The 22,298-nt window shown below is 39.9% G+C and overlaps 1 protein-coding gene across 1 annotated transcript in view; it reads right to left on the bottom strand.

The window, feature by feature from the left end:
* LOC117714091 (uncharacterized) overlaps positions 1 to 22,298 on the bottom strand; it is a 280,965-nt gene that overhangs the window by 236,773 nt on the left and 21,894 nt on the right. Inside the window, exon 7 of the mRNA XM_076939837.1 lies at positions 5,576 to 5,662. Within this exon, the coding sequence (XP_076795952.1) occupies positions 5,576 to 5,662 (87 nt within the window). The remainder of the gene's footprint in view (positions 1 to 5,575; positions 5,663 to 22,298) is intronic.

Below are 22,298 nucleotides of genomic sequence, written 5' to 3'. Positions count from 1 at the left end.
CATTGGTGTAAATAGTACTCACACTTTAGGTCTAGGCCATCTGAAAACAGGATTCTCTACAGCATACTTAATCCAGCTAGCTTGATACACACTAAAACAGAAAATACACTTCCATCTTCAAATCTTAGAAAAAAACTAGAAAGTATAAAAAGTGTAAGATATATATATATATATATATATATATATATATATGCCATTGCTTATATATATATATGTATATATATGTATACATGTATATACATATATATTCATGTATACATACATACATATAGATATAGTCACATTTAAGTTTGGACTAAGGTAACCACAGTGTGGCCAAAGTGACTATAATGTACTGCATACCTATAAGCATTACAAAGGAAAACCCATAGGTAGTGCGTGCTAGTTAAATGTTCAGATAGATTTGGGACATTAAAAATCTTAAAGAGAGATTAAAATGTCACCTAGATTGACGTCATTCTTCTTGTTACAAAACTAGAAAGTCACACACATAGTCAGTGTGTCAATCACAGCGTTCTTCTTCTAAGGACGAACTATGTGGAAATTTTATTGTGATGTTTTTAATTTGACCCTTCTGATTCGATTACTTATCAATCCCCTGTCCATGAGTGGGGCAATTCTGAAATGACTTATTCTAGAAGACTCTTCTGGATTCTCACTCTCCATGCTATTTCTAGACATTCCCTTTCTGTCTATACCTGTGACTCTGCAGACCAGGGCTAGAAAAGCATCCAGTGTAAACTATGACAGGGGACTTGGGATTCTGAGATAGCCAGAGTTGCTGAAATGTTTGAGAGAATGACATAGAAAAACCTATGGAGTTAGCAGCTCCTGCCCCTTACACACTCCAGATGGCTTGATCAAGTATCAGATGACCTACAAATTTTCTTTCTTTGCCATGAGCTAGCACAGACCACAGCTGAGGGAGACAGTCTACTTTGTAGATTGCATGTTAGGGAAGCATGCCTTCAGACAAGTATTGCCTGATGCTTTATAACTCTTAGTGGGACAGTAACAAAATGTATAAAGCTTATATATAGCTCATAAAAAATCTTATGTGAAAGTTAACAGTGAGCTCTATTCGACACAGAGATGAGGAATTCCATGCCAATGTACTTAGTACCCCATTGAGATTACTATAGGTTCTTTATCTTCAGAAGGCACACAGCATGGCACAGGCTTGGTAAGAGGAATTTCTATATCTAAACCCCAGCACTGCCTCTTTGTAGCTCTGCACATTTGGGGAGCAGCTTCTTACACAAAATTCAACAACTCAATACCCTTACCCATGAAGAAGGAATTTTGTGAGAGTAACATGGTAACCAAGTATCCTGCTAGCTTTGCAGGACACACTCAGCAGAGGATTCTTTCTTTTTAGTTGTTTGACTTGTTCTGTGCTTAGTAACTCTCTGACATGCAGTGGGTGTGCTGAGGGGACAGAGTATGTGAGCTTTCATTAATCTTTACTTTCATAAAGATATATTTCATGTCACTAAATAGACATTGAGCATCACCTGTGAATCAAGTATGATGCCAGATCCTAAGGTCACCTAAGGGCTAGTGGAAAAGAAAGCCACGAAACAAATAATTATGGCAACCAATGTGCATCTAATAACTTAGATAATGACCAAAAACCAAGGAAATGAAAATAGGTGCCAAGGTCTGACATTAAGTATGTCAAATGTACAGATTTCAGCACCTTATGAGGTGTCATTGCAATGGGATGATTGCATGCAACCTGTGACGGTTCATTTTAAGTGTCAGCTTGACTCTGGTATGCAGTTCCTTAGCCAGACTGGTTTCTGTGAAGCTATTTTTAACTTGGATACTTAACAGTTCACTTTGATGAGAGGCTAACGTTTAAACTCTAAGAAAATGAAATGGCTCATCAAAATATGGTGGACCAATTAGGTGAAAACCTTCATGGAACAGGCTGAGCTTTCTCCAGGGAATGTTCTCTGTAACACCAACACAGAAATCAATCCTTCAGATTCCAGCCTGCTGCTCTGCAAAGGCAGATTTTGACCGTGACATCATCTCCTACCTGAACTTAGGAGAAATGCTCATCCGTGTTTACAACCTGTCAGCCCACACTACAAATAATTGCAAGCTTCTACAATTGAGTACATTGCCCTCCACAGTTTCCTCTCTCCACTGTTTCACACACACACACACACACACACACACACACACACTATCATATGCATACAAATGCAGTCAGTTCATGTTTACATATTGCTCATTGACTCTTACAGCAAATACAGATCACATAACTTTTAGGTTGAGACAAAGATGGTAAAGATGCACCAACCACACAAGACACTGAGACTTTGCCCTGGAGACAGAGCCTCCAGGAATATTTCCCTAATTGATGTCATATGAGCTACAAAATTTAGGATTAGGACTGTGATGTTCATGGTATATGAACAATTGCCCATGGTCAATCACATTGAACAAAGTTAAGTGACTAAGAAGTGAGATAATGTGACCCATGAGTTCAAAATGGGGACGGAACAGTAGAGCAAGGTGACCCTGTAATCATTACCTTTGAGCTACTGTGGTCTAAAATGACCTAGGAGACAAACTTCTGGGTATGGTTGATAACAGGTTTTTCTTGATTGGTCTGATTTTGGCAGGAAGTCCCACCCAAACTGTGGAAGGCACCTTTCCATTGGCTTAAGGGTCCAGACTTAATATAAGGAGGAAAAAAGCTAGGCAGTGAAGGACATTTATCTTTTGGTGCATCCTGACAGTAGGAGCAGTAGCGGCAGCACTCAGGCAATGCTGCAACTTCCTCGTCATCATTGACTGGACCCTCAAACTGTGAGCATAACAAAGCCTTCCTTAGTTGCTTCTATCACAGCAATGAGCAAAGCAATTCATATGGTAGATACAGAATGGCCTGTCTGCTCTAAGATACAGACTCCAGAACAGCCAAAAAGGCTAATACAATATTAGCCATAAAGAGAAGGGTGTGATTCAGGTTGAACATCCCTAACCTGAACAAGTGAATCCCCAAATGTACTAAAAATTAGGACTGTCAATTGTTGACACAATAATACAAGTACAGAAGTCCTGGGCATGAAGCCCATGCACGAAATCATTATAGAAGTTACCTCCCAGATATTAGGAGATGTATACAGAAAAAATGATGGCTTAAACTTGGGTTTCATTCCCAGAATATTCTATAACACATATGCAAATATTCCATAATCTGAAAAATGATCAAAAATATGAAACCCTTCTGGAGCTAAGCACTCTCATAAGGGATGCTTGGCTAACATCTTGCTTTTCAGAACTTACCTGTCTACAGTCTGTTCATCTACCATAGCATATGGAGACATAGTTCCTAACCAAAGGATCCTAACACTCGCAAGGTTTATATTATGCTCTCTAAGGGATGAAAGACAAGCTTAAACTAATGACTCAGTTCACTTGTCTCCCTAGTGGTCACTGGGGTGTACCCTAATCTCTCAGGTGTATTTAGGAAATTAACAGGTTGAGATTTTATAGTTTAGCCTGATGGTGTTTTATTCTTTTTTTTTTTTTTTTGTACGTGCTTTCATTGTGACATTTTCAATGAGATGAACTGTTGTACATTCTTCTAGCTCACCCCACTGACTCTTGAACAACAGGTGAAAAGCTGTCTCTGATTCCCAATTCTCAGCCCTCGTCTTGACATTGTGCATTTTGATGGCATCAGTGATGTCTTTGCATCATGAAAGACAAATCCACTTCACTGAGAACTATTTTGTCAAATAATCTTTGCTTTGAATTTGAACCTTGTGATCTGTAAGAATTTAGCCCAGACTTCCACTAAGACATACACACTTGATATCCAGTACACAGTTGTAGCTTATGCCCTCTGGATTGAGCCGGACTCTAAGGAATAGAAGTGACTGTCATTATCCCCATATGACCCCTCATAAACCCTGAGTGTTTTGTAAACCATCTTCCTGGCAGTAAGGACCTAGGGAACAATTTTACATTTATATTATTTTTATTTTATATAACCACAACCAGATTCAAACTTACAAAAATGTATGGAATTAAAGATTATTGTGATAAGCAAAATAAGCCAGCCTCTAAAAGACATATATCACACTCTACCTCTCTTCCACTGAATCTATACGTTTGTGTCTGGCTGGTGAAGGTGATGATTTGCTTTCTGCTGCTGTGATAAATCATTGACCAAAGTCAACTTGAGAGGGAAAGGGTTACCTGGCTTACATTTCCACATCACCATCCATCTTTGCGAAAAATCAAAACCAGAACCTGGAGCACAAACTGAAGCAGAGGCCATGGAAGAACCCTGCTTACTGGCCTGTTCCCATGGTTTATCCAGCTTGTGTTCCAAAAAGTCCTCCCTGTCCAAGGGTGACACTGCCCACTGTGGACTGGATCCTCTTCCATCAATTATTAATCCAAAAATGTCTCCATAGAAATGCCTACAGGCCAATTTGATAGAGGCAAATTCTCAGCTGATATTCCTTCTCCAGGTGACTAGATTGTGTCAAGCTGACAAAAAACTATCAGCACAATGAAAGCACTCATACACACATACCTACACACATATGCCTACACACATATACACACACACATATACACACACATATACAGAAAAACACATAGACATATACATACATATACATATAGACACACACATATACACACATATACACACATGCACACATATACACACAAACACACACATGCACACACACATATACACATATACAGACAGACACACAAAGACACACACATGCACACACATACATACACACATGTATACACACACTCATACACACATACATACACACAGAGACACACATAGACACACACACACACATATACACACACATACTCATACAGACACATGAACACACACAGAGGGGGCAGACAAAAGGCAGAAGGAGACTATGATGAAAGCCAAGCAATTCTAAAGGGGAGAACAAAATAAGATAGCAAAGAAAAAGACAAAATATCACATATTTCACACTATTTGGGAATGGGAAAGGATGAACACAAGTTGAGGAGGGATGCTGAAATAAAATGAATATAAAATAAAACTCCGTTATTTGTTACATTAAGAAATTAATCTTGAAAAACTCCACAGCATAAGGAGTTGTTGCCATGTCTCTGTGCTTTCATGGTTGCCAGCTCAGTGATCATTTCCTGCACTGGCTAAGGAACCTGAAGAGGACAGACAATGTGCTACTGGCTGGCCATGCTTGACTGCAGACCGCTCCTTTTAAATTCCAAGAGCAGAGAAGTATTTGCAAAGTGCCGCTGTCCCTGGGACACATCGCAACAGTCTCAGCACCAATAGCACCAAGCCAGGCACAAAGCAGCAGAGGAAATCCGATCCTGCATCTTTCATCCCACAGGCTAGCTGTCCTTGAGAGCTCACCTCCTCATCTTCCGCCCATCATACTGCATGCGCAACTGAAACCTACCATTTAAATTGTAAGCTGTGAAACGAAACTGGAACCGCACGCGTGATCTTTGCCACCTCATTTTCATGAATGGAAGAGAATATTCTGACACAAAAATTACATACTTAATTCTAGCTCACCCCGTCTGCTGACCTCCATCCGGTACTGCCTTGAGTTTATTTCCTCCTCCTCCAGTGGGTCAAAGTAATTTCTGCTGTATTCATTTCCTGTGGAAAGTCCACAAGGTAAGGGTCAGTGATTATTTTAGAAGCACATGAACCAAATGTTAATTTTGAAATCAACACCAGCATGAAGGGATTGCTTTAGCTACTTTACAAGCTTAAAATTTTAACAAGTTTTCTAGGCCCTTCTCTCTCTCTTTTTTGTAATTATCATTTTGTAGAAGGTCAGAAAAAGTAATTCAAGAAATAAGTTCCTGCTGACTTTCTGTTGCTAAAAAGTTAATGAGAAAATTATCAAATGGAAGCTTAGACAGCAATAATTTAAAAGAGTGGGAAAAATCAAGCTAACCCAGGTTACATATGTACCCAAGAAAAGGGCATAACTGGAGAGGAATGATTTTGTTTATGGGCTTGTGTCTTATTAAACATATGATGTTTTGTACAGATGTTTAAGACACACTTAGCCTTGTTTTAATTATGAGAACTAGTCCAAGTTCCATGTAGAAAGAGAAAGGTAGAAATTAAAAGAAGGAAGAAGAGAAAGAGAAAGGAAGGGAAGAAGAAGAAACAAAAGAAAAAGTGGGTTCTGGGGAGGTGGCCTGGTCAACGAAGCAGCTGCTCCACAAACATGAGGAGCAGAGTGTGGATCCCAACAGCCACATGCAAGCTGTACTTCTCAGCATGGGAAGTGGAAATGGGAGGAGCCTTCCGGCTTGCTGGCAAATCAGTGTTGAGCTTCAGGGTCAGTGAGAAACTGTCTTAGGAAAACTAAAGTAGTGAACTGAACAACTTAAGAAGACACACCCAAAATCAGTCCGTGACCTCTGTGTTCGTATGTGTACACGTACATGCATACCAACCAGTGCAAGCCCATACATGCACATGGGTATACATACATCACAGAGGAGGAAAGGAATGAAGATGGAAGGAAGGAAAGGAGGAAGAAAGGAGAGATAAAGGAAGGGAGGGAGGGATGGTGGAAGGGAGGAAATAGAGGCTTGCATGCATATATTTTATGTCAATTCGAGTGATGTGAAAGGGGGTAAAAATAATTTATCCAGAAATTTTATTCGGCAAACATCAATAAGTTTAGCACCATGCCTCCAAATTTCTCAGTCTGCTCTCCACTTACTCAGTCCCCAATATTCACTGTAGCATCAGCCTTGACTGTAATACAGAGAAGGACGGATTGCCACGTTTCCAGATCTAGTCTCATACTTGCTACACACATGTCTGCTGCTAGTAGTTGGCACTCAGTAGCCCTGAGGAGAATTCAAGATGCCTGCAACACAGCAAAAGTCATAGGCATCGTAGGATGGAAACCCCAGCACTGACAGTATGACTTAGAGAGAAAGAATATACACCAGGCATGCTGGAACACACCATGGTGCATTTGCTCCTATTCCCAAGGGTAAAGGAAGTTCTGATGTGGACCCCAATTGCATCTCTGTTTCTAAAGTAGCACTTTGCTTGCTTGCTTGCTTGCTTGCTTGCTTGCCTGCCTGCCTGCCTGCCTGCCTGCCTGCCTGCCTGCCTGCCTGCTTGCTTGCTTGCTTGCTTGCTTGCTTGCTTGGTTTTTAACCATCAGTCTCTGCTCTTTTCATTTTTATAAGTAAAAGAACAGAAAACTTTGCTTTACTATGTGGTCTCAATAAAGATGGATAATTAATGTACTCCAATTTTGTTAATTTATCCATCAACAACTACTAGCTAGGATAAAGCTTGGAGATTTGTTCCTGGGCCTCTCTCTTGTCATTCTTCATTTGGTATGGCAGATTTGTTGGTTATTTTGTTCATTCACTTGTTTTTCTCAACCCAGAGAGCACTGGGAAACTTCTTCAAAATGCCATCAAAACAACTCAGCTCTCCTGAAGCAAAGTTAGTGGCATGTTCTATTCTATATTGTCACCCCAGCAGAGCCATCTACTGAGACCCATTGCATAAATTCTTCCCCTACTTCACAGAACTGAAGCTCTTAGCCTATGAACACAAGCAGTGAGTGAGTTTACAATCGCAAGTTATTCAAGGCCTTTGTAAATCAAACAAAATTGTATCATTTTCAACCAATGGTCTGTAAGAGTGTCCAGACAGTGTCTGTGTCTGTGGCTTATACAACTGCATATTCAATGAAAATATTAAAGGAAAGAAAGAAGGACAGAAGGAAGGAAGGAAGGAAGGAAGGAAGGAAGGAAGGAAGGAAGGAAGGAAAGAAGGAAGGAAAGAAGGAAGGAAGAAAAGAGGGAGGGAGAGAGGGAGAGAGGGAGAGAGGAAGGGAGGAAGGGAGAGAGGGAGAGATAAAGGGAGGGAGGGAGAGAGGGAGGGAGGGAAGGAGGGAAATGAGGAAGGAAGGAATCTGAAAAATAAGTGCATCCACACTCAACACACCCAGGCCTTCTTTTTTCCCCTTTTTCTTTTTCTTCCTACCGAATAATAAACTATAGCAATCATTTATGGAAGTGTCTAAATTATATAAGATATAATAACTACTCTAGAGAAGATTTGAATGCCTACAGAAGGATGGTAAAGGTTCACATGGAAGCATGATGGTGTTTTGGATCCAAGGCTTGAGCATCTTTGGATGTAATCTGGGAAGTTCCGACAAACTCCCTCAGCAGTCATGAAACGGGTGCATGGGCACTGAGGCTTCCAGCCCTCCAGCCACCTCCACCTTCCTCCTGTGTGTGATGATGGCTCTGTCCAGCTGTGCATGAGGGAAGCCTGTACTTACGGGGTGTCAAGATGCTTCCTTCCCACTTGAGGATCGCTTACATGATTGGGAGAGAATCACCTTTCTGTCTACATGGATCGCCCCTGCTGTGTCCCAGGAGGGTGGGTAAACACGTGAATTATGATCAGTAATTCCCTTAGTAGTTCCCATTGTGGAATATCACATGTAACCTCGTGGAAGTAAAGACATATGAACTGTCTTGCCCATACTAAGAGGTCTTTCTTACAAGCTTAGAATTGGTCCCCTTCGTATGCTTTTGTATGATATTGAGATATTGTCTTTAAGATAAAAACCCTATGGGTCTTGTCTGCAGAACACAGCCCACTGGTAGAGCTGGGCTTACTGGAGAACAGCCACCTGAAGGAAGTTTATGATTAGGAACAGCCATGTCAAGACCATGAGGAAAGGGAAGCCTGGTCAAAAACAAACAGTACAAAAGCATACATGTACGGTAAGCACATTTTCTTAGTAACCTCGGTATTCCTGAGGTACCTAGAATTTTAATTTAGCAGAGTAATCCATGGAAGCCAAACTTCGTCATGCTGTGTGACATCTATCTGTTTTCATATGTGATGTCTAGCCAATTCCTCACACCTCCAATGCCTATTGAATACTTACCAGCTCTTTTCTGTGATTTAAGCCAATCTCCAAATCAAATAAGAATGAACTGTCCAGTATTTAAATGGTCACTCTCTGCCATTGACTACCCTTTGTTTACCTAGCAAGTCAAAAATTTTAATGTGGTATAGGGAGTGAAAGATGTGGCTCATGGTATCTTAAAGTTTTGTCTCAGCTCTAGCACCCATTGCTAGTGTTTCACTGGACAACATCAGAATTTAATCAAGTGGGGGGCAGTTTTAGGATCAGGTCGCTATTTCCAGGAGCTAGGTCACTAATAAGATGAATTATTCCTCGACACGTCCTCATCATTCACAATATGCTTTTGGATATAACTAAATCATCTCACAGGGAAATTAAGAGACCCACTGAGAAATTCAAAGTAGGCCACTTAGCAATACAAATACAATAGGTTTTTATGTGGCTGGTAGTTAACTCTCTGTGATACCCAGACGAAGGAGATAACAAGCACCCCGTATGTGTTGGCACACTCATATATATTGAGGCAACTGGATATGACATGTAAAATTACACATTGGTAAAGTGGTTGTGTAGCACTCTGCATCCCAGCATCTCTTCCAGTTTCATAATGGTAGCTGTTTGGGATTGAGAAGCAGCATCAGCTCGATGTTGTTGTTTTTCTGAACTAGGGGAGGAAAGCGTTCACGCTTGCCTTCTTCCCTTCCTCTCGTATTGAGTTTTCCTATTATTTAGCTCAGAGTATCACAGAGCAAAATCAGAGCTCTCAAACTACACCACACGTGAACTTTGCTCAGGAAGCCATTCTGTGTGCACCCAAGCAGTTCCTCAGGAGCTGGAAGAACGAGAGTGAAATTACCCAGAAGAGGATGGTTTGTGCCTTGATGCAGTGATGCAGTCAGTTCCTCTCTCATCAGCTGCATGAGTTGCAAAGAAAGGAAACTCAGAAGCAAGTCTCTGCTACTACTGTGTGTGTGCACGTGTCTGCGTCTGTGTGTGCATGTGAGTGTCAGCGGGGGTTAGTTATTGGCTTTACTCTGATGCTTTGCCCATAAATCCACCTGCTTCAACTCGATTCTTACCACCAACCACTCTATTTTCTACAATACAACATAAACTCAATATAAACAAGGTCGTTTGTGACTATGTAACTAAAGACTTTATGTTCTGTGATTATAGCCACATAGCAACATTTTACAAATTAGAGCACTCTCTTAAATGTTAAAGGAATGAGGCCTAGAAAACCAAAGTTTAATTTGCCTCCTCTGGGCTTTCTAAAAATATTTGAGATCATATTTTTGCGTCGTCATTCCTCATTTTTGAAAATCTCATATAAAGATCTTAGCTCTAAATTTTTGATGGGGCTGGACAGGCTAACTATATCTATGAAATACAACTGAAAGTTAGGAGACAACAGAACAATATAGGCTCACGGGAGGTCTGTCAAATTCTATTATGATAAACCCACTCATGGTCTTCATAAGGCCAGTGTGCAAAGCTTTTTAAATGAAAGGTAACTCATGTTAAGAGGCTCTTTATCTTCTGTTCCTCCTTTGATCATCTCTCTCTCCTTCCTTTCTGCCTTCCTTCCTTTTTTCTTTTTAACACAGGGAATGAACCGCAGGGCCTCACACACCTTAGTTCAGTACTCTGCCTTGACCCACCTCACCACTCAAAAGACTATGACTCAGTCAACTGAAAATAGAGCTTTTCAAGTCAAGTCTTGACCACACTACATGTCAAACAAAACGACAACAACTCCAGGAAACAGATACAAAGGTAATAACAAACATGAGCCACTAAGGTGGCTACCCAACACCCTTACCTTCGTGAAAGTAGTTAAGGTGAATATAAGGGCATCTTAGGGTTACTATTACTAGGACAAAACACCATGACCAGAGCACTTTGGAGGGGAGAGGGTTTATTTGGCTTATACTTTCATGTCATTGTCCATTATTGAAAGAATTCGGCGCAGGAACTGAAACTGGGCAGGAACCTGAAGACAGGAGCTGGTGCAGAGGCCATGGGTGCTGCTTACTGGCTTGCTCATCATGGCTTGCTCGGTCTGCTTTCTTAAAGATACCAGGGTAGATGGCACCACCTACCATAGTCTGCCACCCCCTCCCATCAGTCACTAATTAAGAAAATGTCCTACAAGTTTTCTCAGTTGAGGCTCCCTCCTCCTGGATGACTTTTGCTTGCATCAAGTTGACATAAAACTAACCAAGCACAAAGGAATATCTGAGATAAAGTTACTGAGAAGTTTATGTTGTATATTTATAATTTGAATACAGTATGATTCTGTTCCATGAGAACATTGTAGAATTCAAAAATGCCGTTAGAACAAGAAAATATTACTTGAATAATGTATCGATGCCTAGATAATTAACAAGAGCCATTCACTGTTACAGATACCAACTCTACAGTGTTCAGGACTGTGACGAACAGCCAGGGAAGCAGCATCTGCAATCATAGTTCCACATAGCCTTCATAATTGATTCATAAATATCAGTGTTTTATATCAATTCTTCTACAGACATCATGATTATTAACCTTCTTCAGAGACTACAAAAGTAAGACGAGTTTTCCTCTTTCTTCCTTCTGAACAAGCTAAAATTATGAAAATGTTCATTCTGTACATTGTTTCTATATTAAATTACATGTCCATTGATGAAAAAAATTTACCCTAATGAAGCCTTAAATGTAATTCATGCAGCATTCATTGCAAGAGCTTTGGGTAAGAGAAAACTATTCAATTAATGAGGTGATAACCAGAGGGTGAGGTCTGTGGTTAAAGCCTAATGACAGCTAGCATTTCAGAGTCTGAGAATGCACACAAGAGCTAGTGTCCTGTTAGACAAATCATCTTACTTGACTGTTCAGTCTTACTTCCTTTCCAAACCTTGTGGGTATTTCATCTATCAGTGATTTGAAAAGCTAAATAGGGTAATAGTTGGAGTTTGCTAACAGGTTCTAATTAATTGAGCCATATTCTTCCTTCCCCCGGAGGCCCTCTCTAACGGGTAAACCACTAGAGTGCCATGAAGTGCATAATTGCTGCGGGGGCTCTCTTCTTAGTCCCCCAAGGCAGGAAAGAATCCTGTGCTTGCTGGACCTGCAGTCCTCCATAGAACTGAAGCGTGTCCCTAAGTTCCTAATGCCAAAACAGGACGGAGCTTCCTGTGTGTAAGTAACTGTGGTGATTCAAAGGTTAAGTTTAAGTATACCTTATTCCCACACATATAAAAGACCTTCGGAAGTCATACCAGAGAAAATATTCTTTCTACAAAGTTTGAGGCTTAGTAACATTCTCCTATGGCATATTGCTCCTCAGATTCTAAAATCCTCTAGTCCCTCCCCCTTCTGGTTACATGTTCATTAATTTTACTTTCTGTCCATCCCAGAGCTCTAGGAATACTTATGTTTATGGAATACACTTAAGTCTTCATTGGGATTCTTTTTTTTTTTAATCAATGGAAGCTTACTTCAATATAAAAACAATTTATGTAATGAATTACTAAATTTAGTTTAGTCAAAATTAATAATTTGGTGCTGGAGAAATGGCTCAGCAGCTAAGAGAACTGGCTGCTCCTCCAGAGGTCCTGAGTTCAATTCCCAGCAACCACATGGTGGCTCACAACCATCTGTAATGGGATCCGTGTCATCTTCTGGTGTGTCTGAAGACATCAACAGTATACACATATACATAAAATAAATAAATAAATTTTAAAAAGAAATCTTTTAAAAATAAAAAAAATTCATTGCTAACAAATCTGGAAACTCATGGGTAAGCATACTTCTGATGAAGTAAAATGATTGGGACTTTCTACCTTTTATAGGACTTCTGATCAATCATCACATGAAGCCTAAGAAATGTTTTTTTCTGTTAAATTCCTTTTAACATGTAATAAAACATAGCCCAAAGTAATTCTCAATGAAATTGTTTGAAGACTAATTCATAATTTCTGGTGAAACTAAGGTTATAGAACCTGTTTGTATTAAACGTATTCCTAAGATGGAAGTATAGCTATTGAATTTAAGTTAAAGCTCAGACCTAATAAAGATACATACAGAACTGCGTTGGCATAAAATAATTTGTATCTGGTTGAACAAACAAACATTTTAAATTTTACATCAAATATTTCAGGGAATGTAGCTAATGTACTTGGCAACCTGTCCCACTCCTAAGAGGTTTGCTATTACATCACTAGTATGTTAGAAAAAAAATGACATTTTTCTGGTTCTGTTTATGCCACACAGCTGATCTTGTCTTAGACAAATCCCTGGATCTCCGTGAACAGCTCTATGGTCTATATTCCGGAATCTCTGTGTTTGTGAAAATTCCTAAGCATCTTTTTCACCATCCTGTGGACTGATTCTTAGGTTCACATTTTTGTAGTAAGGAGACATAAATTTCACTGGCACATAAGTCAGTAAATTCATCTGTCACCACTGAACTGAGTAGTATAGTACGTACCTGACCAGGAACTAAGTCTTACAATATCCTATCTTTAGCCAACAGTATCTGACAGATTTTATACAATAGTTTCAACCTTACATCTTGGTGTTTCCCTAACATGAACTTGAAGAGAAGGTATAGAGGTGACCCTTGCTTGACAGGTGGGCTTCAAGTGTCACACCTAAAGAAGTTGAAAAAGAGGGGCTGGAAAGATGGCTCAGCAGTTAAGAACACTGGCTGCTCTCCCAGAGGGCCTGAATTCAACTCTTAGCAACCACATGGTGGCTCACAACTGTTGTAATGGGATATGATTCCCTCTCCTGGCCTACATTAAAAGAGAGCACTCAAATATATGAATAAATCTGAAAAAAAGAAATAGAAAAAGAGCAGGAAAGGGGGCTGAGTGAGGAAACCGCTTGCTGTTAAAATGGAAGTGCTTGAGTTCAGCTCTTTGACACTAACATGTGTCTGTGAACCCCTTCAATGGGAGGACAGAGACAAGCAGATCCTGGGGGCCCTCGGGTTAGTGACTGACTTTTTCCTAGAAGCTAAAGAGGAGTGAGATTGATGAAGAGAGCAAACCTCTCCTTCTGACCCTCACAATTGTATACAGAGGCAAGTGCAGCTGTACACAGACATACAAGGCTCTCAATACACACACACAAAATAACAATGGACCCTTTGTTTGTTTCTTGGGCAACTCTGTGTGAGTCTGTATAGATAAGCAGTGTCTTTTGAGAAGAAAATAAATTAAAGTTTTGCTATTTTATTGACATTCTCAAACTTCCAATACTTGACTAAAATAGTCTTTCCAATTGAAAACTTTTCAAGAATTCTGTGATTCACTTTTTGAAAACCACCCAAAATAGGAAAAGGACACTTAAATTGTTTATATAAACTAATCAGATATTTATGTAAATATTATCTCTGTAAAAACTTGATTTGTCTAAAGCATTAGAATATGTCATCCTGCCCGTCAAATATCTATGTAAAATGTTTCTATGTTTCAGTGAGAAGGGTACTTTCCTGAGTGTTTATTTTTAGTTCTCTAAATCAATGAAAAAGATTAAAATCACTTAGGAACCAAATTGTGTCTAAAGACACAAATTCAGGTCAGTTCAATAAACCTAAAGCAAATGATTTTCCTATCATATTTCCTTTTTCTTAATAAGAGTTGAAATGTCCTGAAGCAAAAAAAAAAATTATATATTTTTACACGTTTTATAAATTTTATACAATATCTGTTCTCCATCTATAGGGAAAAACAGCTCTAAATGAGAACAATGTAAACTGTTTTATACAAAATCACTTCTGAAATCACACAGGTTATGTGCACTACAGGGGAAATGGTTCTTGTGTGTGCTCTCCATTCAAGCTGGTTACTGAACACAGGTATCTGCATGCTATTTGAATCACAGACATTCATATTCATGTGTAATGAAGGCAAATTGAGGATGACAATCCTAAAACTAACCCATGATTCTGTACCTAACAGTCACCATTGCATATCCCCTGTCCTTCATTCAAGAGACCCCCTTACTTTTCCTGGAAAAATCTTCAGCAACAGATACCCAGTATACACTGTGTTCACTTTCTGTGTAACGCCTATCATTTTCTGTCCTTACCATGTGGCCTCTGCCTTTCTGCCTACTGTTGAGATCCTACACACATAATAAACCTCTCCAAATCAAATGATCACACATCCATCATGAAATCACATCATGAAACATCTTTATAAAGCCACATAAAAGAGGGGCTGGAGCGATGGCTCAGTGGTTGGGAATACTTGCTTGTCTTCCAGAGGACCCAGGTTCAATTCCAGGCACCCACATGGCAGCTCACAACTGTCTTTTACTCTTGTTTCATGAGATCTTAGACCATTATACCAACTTACATTCAGATAAAACACCTATGCACATGAAATATAAATGAACAAACACATGGAAAGAAACACTTCCTGCTATTTCTCTAGCCATGCTAGCTCTCAGGACATCTGTGACTTCCAATACTGATGCCAGCTGATACACTTTCTGGGTCAAGCCATGTTCTGTCTAGTATTTCCTTTGGTTTGGTCAAGTCTTGAACTCCTGCCTTTCCCATGCATGTTCCATAATAGTGTCAAAGGAAGAGATGTGACTCTCTTCTAGGTCAGTGAGGGCTGACAAGGATGCTGCCTACTGTGGGGTAGCGTGGCTGAAACACAGGGTTTCCCTCCAGGCAGGAAGTTAGGCATGGAGGCTGTGGCTATAGAGGCTCATTAAAGGCCTTCTCCATGGTTCATAATGGCCCCAATGACATGAGAAAGACCTTGTGTTTCTAAAACCTTTATTGGCTTTTATTGGCATGATGGATGGTGGTTGAGTCTGGATGTGCCCCCCCACCCCCACCCCAAAACTCAGGGCAAACCTGAGTTAAATATCTGGCCTTCAGGCATCTCATTAGTATGTAAATCTCTCTAGGGCATGAGGCCTGTAGTCATGCCCTCTACCTGTGCTCTTTGGGTGGAGCTGCATTGCCCTGAACATGACTGAACAATGCAGGTCAATAGAGTTCCTCTACACGTGTTAGGAGCCTGGATTCTGAGAGTGTGGTAGATGCCCGTCCCTTACAGGCAATGGACACCTGTTGGGTCTCTGGGCTTTCCAGCCAGCTCTTCAGCCAAAAGCAAGACCCCTTTCACGGCCCTACAGCCTACAATCTGGTCAAGGATCTTTCCCTAAACCTCAGGAAGGAATGCCTGAGATGAGACTATAATGCCTGAGCAGTAGACAGCATTATAAATGAATGGAAATCACAGAACTATAATCCTAAAACCCTCTTGTCTCTGGCCCTGAGACACTAACACAAGATCATGTCATATGCCTGACCCTTCTCTTAGCACTCTTTCCCTGGGAACATAATGTTGTTCCCTAAAAGAAAAGGCCGAATTCAATGTAGAATTCCATCATGACTGGCAACTTTTTACTCCAGTGGCCAAGAAATATTTCCTAGGAATTCACCCAATATCTGTTTCTCTTTAAAAAAAAAAAAAAAAAAAAAAAAAAAAAAAAAAAAAGCAATTCTTTTCTAATTGCTAAGATGCCAAATCATGTCATTGATTTATGAAAACCTATTTTTCTAGCTCTTTTATTCTTCCATTTGAAGTCTCTGTCCATAGTAGGTCACTCTAGCCAACAGATATTCAGACATACTCAGTCTTAACTCATGGTTTAACTTAATCAACTCGCCTGAGATCAGTTGTACCAACTGTGTCACTTTAATCCACAAAGTGCTTGGGTTGGGGCCCAACTCAGTGGTACAGCAATCGCTCAGCATATGATCGATTGATTGTAGGTTCAGTCCCCAAAACATAAAATAAACATGTTTTAGTTTTCAGATTTTCTCATATTTTAGACTATGTACATATATTTTATAAAATATATTGAGAATGCGGCCCTAATCTAAACATGAGGTTATTTTATGTTCTTTATTGTATAGCTCCATTAAAATTTTATTTTGCATCTTATTTGAATATTTTGATTGAGAAGGTCAGTTCTCTCCTTTCACCATATGGATCTCAGGAATAGATCTTAGATTACCACATGTGCCAACAAGCAGCTTTGCTCAATGATGTGTCTCTCCATCCCTTGATTATAATTTCATGTAATACTTTTATAAAGTATATATTTTTGACAACAACACATCATATTCAGATTAGGTGTTCTCAATATTATACTTTATGATGAACACACACACATACACATGCACACATACAGGCACACACACATGCATGTGCACACACACACACATTTTCTTGTTTGTCTCATACTTCTAGAGTGCCCAATTCAAGTACCATTATTCATAAAATACTTATAAAACCTTATGTAAGAAAACACAGCCTTTGCTTTTGGAAAGTGTTCAATTAGCTGGAATTAGCCAGTTCTAAACTACACCATTCCCACAGTCTGATCTTGCTGCTGGAGTATGTCTGGGGATCATGGAGGTCCTATAAGTCTACTTCCTCACATCTGTTCCTACACATGGAATAATGCCTGGAGACTAGAAAATATTCAATAAATTTTCTCTTCAATGAATGAGATCAAAATAAAGAAATACATAAGGAAAATTAGTAAGAGATAAATAAGGAAATATCCATAATTTTAAACAAAGCAGTACAGAAGTAATGTCCAAATAATTAGGCCTATACCATGTCAATAGTAAGATGTGTTCAACAAATAATTCTGGCCTATGAACTACAGTAGATACTAAGTAAATTCTTGATTAATTCATTTATTTTTTCTTTGTCTTGCTTTGGCTTCCTGTCACCAATTACATTATAATTTCTTGTTCCCATTGTACATAGTTTTGGTTTTCCTTTCATATGTATGGGTGTTTTGCATGCATACACTACCTGCATGCTGTGCCTATGGAAGCTATAAGAGGCCATTAAATCCTCTGGAACTGTAGTTACAAAAATATGTAAGTCACCATGTGGTGTTTCACCATGTGAAGCCACCTTCTCCAGAAAAACAGGTGCTGTTCTTGACTTCTTCTGAGGCATCTTTCCAGGCCCCTGTCTTGTGTAGGCATGATGGGTCAATAACTCCAGAGGCCTGTATACCATTGCAGAAGCTAGGAGGGCTTAAAAGAACCTACCCCCACCCTCTGTCATAAATCCAGGATGCAGGAATATAGCCTAGGCAAGACCAATGGAGTGCTCTCCCCTAGAGTGTGGAGAGAACAAACATGATCACTCATCACAGTGGGGAAGGCTCTATCGGAACATGACTGTGCCACCATGACAGTCTCTGTACTTCAGACTTCCTAACCCTGCAGGCAGGTTGGTTTCTGTCCAATGACACTGTCAGTTCTCTGAGCTCATGAAATCCCTCCGTCTAAATCAGTCGGGAATCACTGGTGTTGTTCATCATCTTGGTATAACATGCTTACTTGAGTACTCTGACAGCTAAACTGCTTCTGAGGGAGATGCCATCCTGAGATGTACAGCAGAGGATCATGGGAACACTGTCATCCTGGATGTCTGGGAGAGAGAACAGAATGGGAAGGGTGTTCTAGGCATCCTAGTAGCTGCACTTTAACAAATAGAATAGTTTAATCTGTCTGTTTATACACCAAAGTAATTTTAGTTGTTTCTTTTCCTCTCTTCCTCTTTCAAGAGTCTAGGTGAAAGCAAAGTATTAAAAGAAATGGGAAAAATAAATAAAACTTCCCATTTACAATTCACATTGACTGAACTGCCTGCCATCTACTCTCTCACTTCTTATTCTTCCCCTTTCCATGACTCTTTCTTGTACCTGCCCAGATTTCATTTTCCTGCCATTTAGAATGGTCATTAATTGCTCTTTTGGTGTCCCCATTTTATATATTCATAATGATAAAGATGTCCTTTCTATCTACCCAGCCTCGGGTTTCACTGGCTTAGGAACCTGTGCCAATACCTTGCACTCTTTAAAATTATAAGCAGCTGTGGCTTCTCTACCTCTCTCCTTTTTCAACATCTGGAATTTCTCAACCTCTCTTCCTCAGCCTCTAGTTGTCACCAGGCTGGCACATCACCAGCAGTGAACAAAGAAGATGATGGACAAGGATGCTGGGACCTGAACAGCAGTGTACACAGGCAATGCTGAAGACAGGCAATCCCAAAGGACACGTGTGTATTTCTCTGGAAACCTAATGGTAGACTAATACATTTACTAACTGCCTATAAAGGAAAGTCCACTAGTCACTGAAAGAATATGCAATCAGCTTTCACAGAAAGTCAATATGCAAAGACAGAGCAGCTCCAGGGGCAGCAAGAGCAGGCAGGAGGGTCTGAGTGGCACTTTCTCCCCTGATTACTTACCATTCACACCACAACAAAATGCCTAATACAAACCTAGGACATATTTCACAACACACAGTAGCTTTCCTTGAGAAGATCTCAGTAGGAAGCTTATGAGGATGTCTTCACAATGGGACGCACAAATACAAAAGGCAGACATCAAAACTCTTTTTAAAATCCTAGTGGACTATCCAGGAGCTGTCCATTCCATCTGTTTCTAAAAGCAGATACCTTAGCGACTTTGCTATAGCTATGACAAAACACCATGACCAAGACAACTTATAAAAGAAAGCATTTAATTTGGGAGTTATGGTTCCAGAGAGTTAGAGTCCATGACCATCATAGTGGGAGCATGGAAGCAGGCAGGCATGGCACTGGAGCAGGAGCTGAGAGCTTACATCATGAGACTAGACCATGAAGCAGAGTGAGCTAACTGGGAATGGGATGGGCTTTTGAAACCCCAAAGCCCAACCACAGTGACATAACTTCTCCAAGAAGGCCACACCTCCTAATCCCTTTCAAACAGTTCCATCAATCAGGCATCAAGTATTTTAACATATGAACCTCTGGGGGACATTCTCATTCAAACTACTGCAGCAAGTGTGTACTTACTCATGGCTTTTTTTACTCTGCTTCTGGGTTCAAGCCATAATAAATTTAAGATCTTTTAATATAAAGCTTATTTTTAGAAAAACCCTCTTCTAGACTTTCTCTCTCAGACACTATTTTTAATCTAATAATTTTATTTACTCTTGAGAAAGCCCATGTAAATAAGTAGCATTGGAATTCTGCTGTCATTTACAATGATTTCCTTTAAAATGCATCTTTAAGGGGTAAGTGTGCTGATATGATGATAATTTGTGCTAATTACTACCGTATCATGGTGGGAATGTAGGCTCTTCTCCCTGTCTAAGTAATCGTATTGGCAGACGGTCTAAATGTTCTTAAAGTTGTTTAAAAAGAAACATTGTGTTCTATGCTATCTGGCAATTTCTAAATTCACATATTTAAAATATTCCTCCTTGTTCACAGACCATAAAATCGCACATCTCATTTGCAATTGGATTTTTAGAGGCTCTCCCCCAAGTGGGGGAGAGATGCATCAAATGTACTTTTTCTAAGTTGGCTGTGTTCCAGGACAGACATGGTAAACCCCTCTCTATTTCACTGTCTGACTAGATTGGTGCAGATGCTAAACATTTCCTGGATTTCCCTATAAAACTCTTTTCATCTTTGGTTGCTTCCACCTGGCTTTACTTTGGGTTATAGCTTTTCTCTGTTTTCCAGAATCAGGCCAACTATCACTCATGAAACTTACTACTTCCCATGCCCATTCTATCTCACTGAGAGAGATACTCAGTCCATGGACAATTCCCAGAGAATTGAAATGGGGACTTGCTAGTTTTGAGATCTAAAATTATATACATACTTTTTACCAAAGGGGGGGACACAAAATACTGGACATTTTACATTGATTGTGGGTTGATAGTATACTATTTTGGTGATATTTTTAAAGTTAAATAATTTTATAAAGATAGCTCTTAGAAATTTAAAAGTACTATAGTGACTCATGTTATATGGTCTATATATTTTTTTCTTTTGGCTAATGCTTGCTGGTAATATGTACTTTTACCTGAAGTACATATTTACCTATTTCTGAATTGGGGAGCAATTTCTTCTAAATTAAAATATTCCCTCCTGGAGGGAGAAAGGAGGCCAATGAGACTTGGGAAATAAGCATCTCTCAAGTCTCAGGAAGTTCCTGAAACTGACAGTAATCACAATGTCCCAGCCTAAGGCTACAAGAACAATAAATAATTACTGGAGAGAAGAGGCACCCTACTGAGCAGAGCTCCCTGGAGGAGGATCTCCATCCTGTGAAGCTGCCTGCACATACTACCAGGAGCTCCAGAGATGGAATTTTCACGACTTGTCATCCATGTTGGTCTGGGCTTTTCAGAGAGGCAGATAGCTTTGAGTTATCTATGCTCCTGTAACTCCTCACTCATATGCCTGTATATAACCTCAAGAAATATGCTTTACCAAGTAGGATTTTAGTGTTGGCATTGCTTTGGTAAGTTGTGGGTACCTTATCTGTGGTGATCAAACATTTTTTCTATCTATCTATCTCATCTCATCTCATCTCTCTCTTCCTCTTCCTCCTTCTCCTCCTATTCCTTCATTCCCTTTATTTGCTTCTCTGACACACTGAGTCTGTGCCACATTCTCTCACAATGATGTACTATGCTGGCCCAGGCTCAAGGCAACAAAGTCATAACCATGGATATAAATCTTTGTTATCATAAGCCAAAATGTACCTTCCTCTCTTATTTATGAAATAAAGATAATAGCCAGATGGACCTAGGAGAAGATCTGCCAGTTGACTCCAGTATGCAATACCTCCTTTAGCAGCAGAGTTCCAATTTCAGTATGACACTTGACTCCTTGCTAATGACAACATCTCCTAGACACTCTTATATCTACCTGTGGCCAGTGAACTAATTTCCACAAAAAAAGACCTAAGAACAGAAATATCCTGTCTAACTACCTGTCCTCAGCCTCTTCTTTTAATGCTTGCAACATAGAGATGCTATTGAATGACTTTGAGATGTTAAGTAAAAACAACAGCTTAGGACTTAAAGGGTCTTGATCACTGTTAGGGTTGCCTCAGTTGCACTGTTGAATTTCTTGTCTGTTACACAACTCCTGAGTTTTGTGACACTAAAGAATGTGCTGTGCACAAAGTGGCCAATGTATAACTAATATATCATAGATACTCATGGATGTGCACTGTTGCTAGCCACCCATCCTCTCACTGGGCTATGGACTTCCAAGAAAAACACTTGTATACACTGTGCAACGCAAGGAAGAGCTGAACTAAATCTGTCTGATGTGAACTTAGATGATATGATGTGATTGCAGAGGGTAGCAACTGCTAAGCTGGCAGAATTTCCCCTGAATCTCGGGAGTTAAAAATCACAAGCTAACCTACTGGGATATGGAGGGCCTGCTCTGTACAGGTGGGAATCATGATGAGCCTGCTAAGTGGGACCAGCAGAGAGCACATCTGCGCCAG

Source organism: Arvicanthis niloticus, chromosome 8 (genome assembly GCF_011762505.2).
Source record: "Arvicanthis niloticus isolate mArvNil1 chromosome 8, mArvNil1.pat.X, whole genome shotgun sequence".
Classification (NCBI taxonomy): Eukaryota; Metazoa; Chordata; class Mammalia; order Rodentia; family Muridae; genus Arvicanthis; species Arvicanthis niloticus.
The sequence above is the reverse complement of the archived record's forward strand: the minus strand, read 5'-3'. Positions and strand labels throughout refer to the sequence as shown.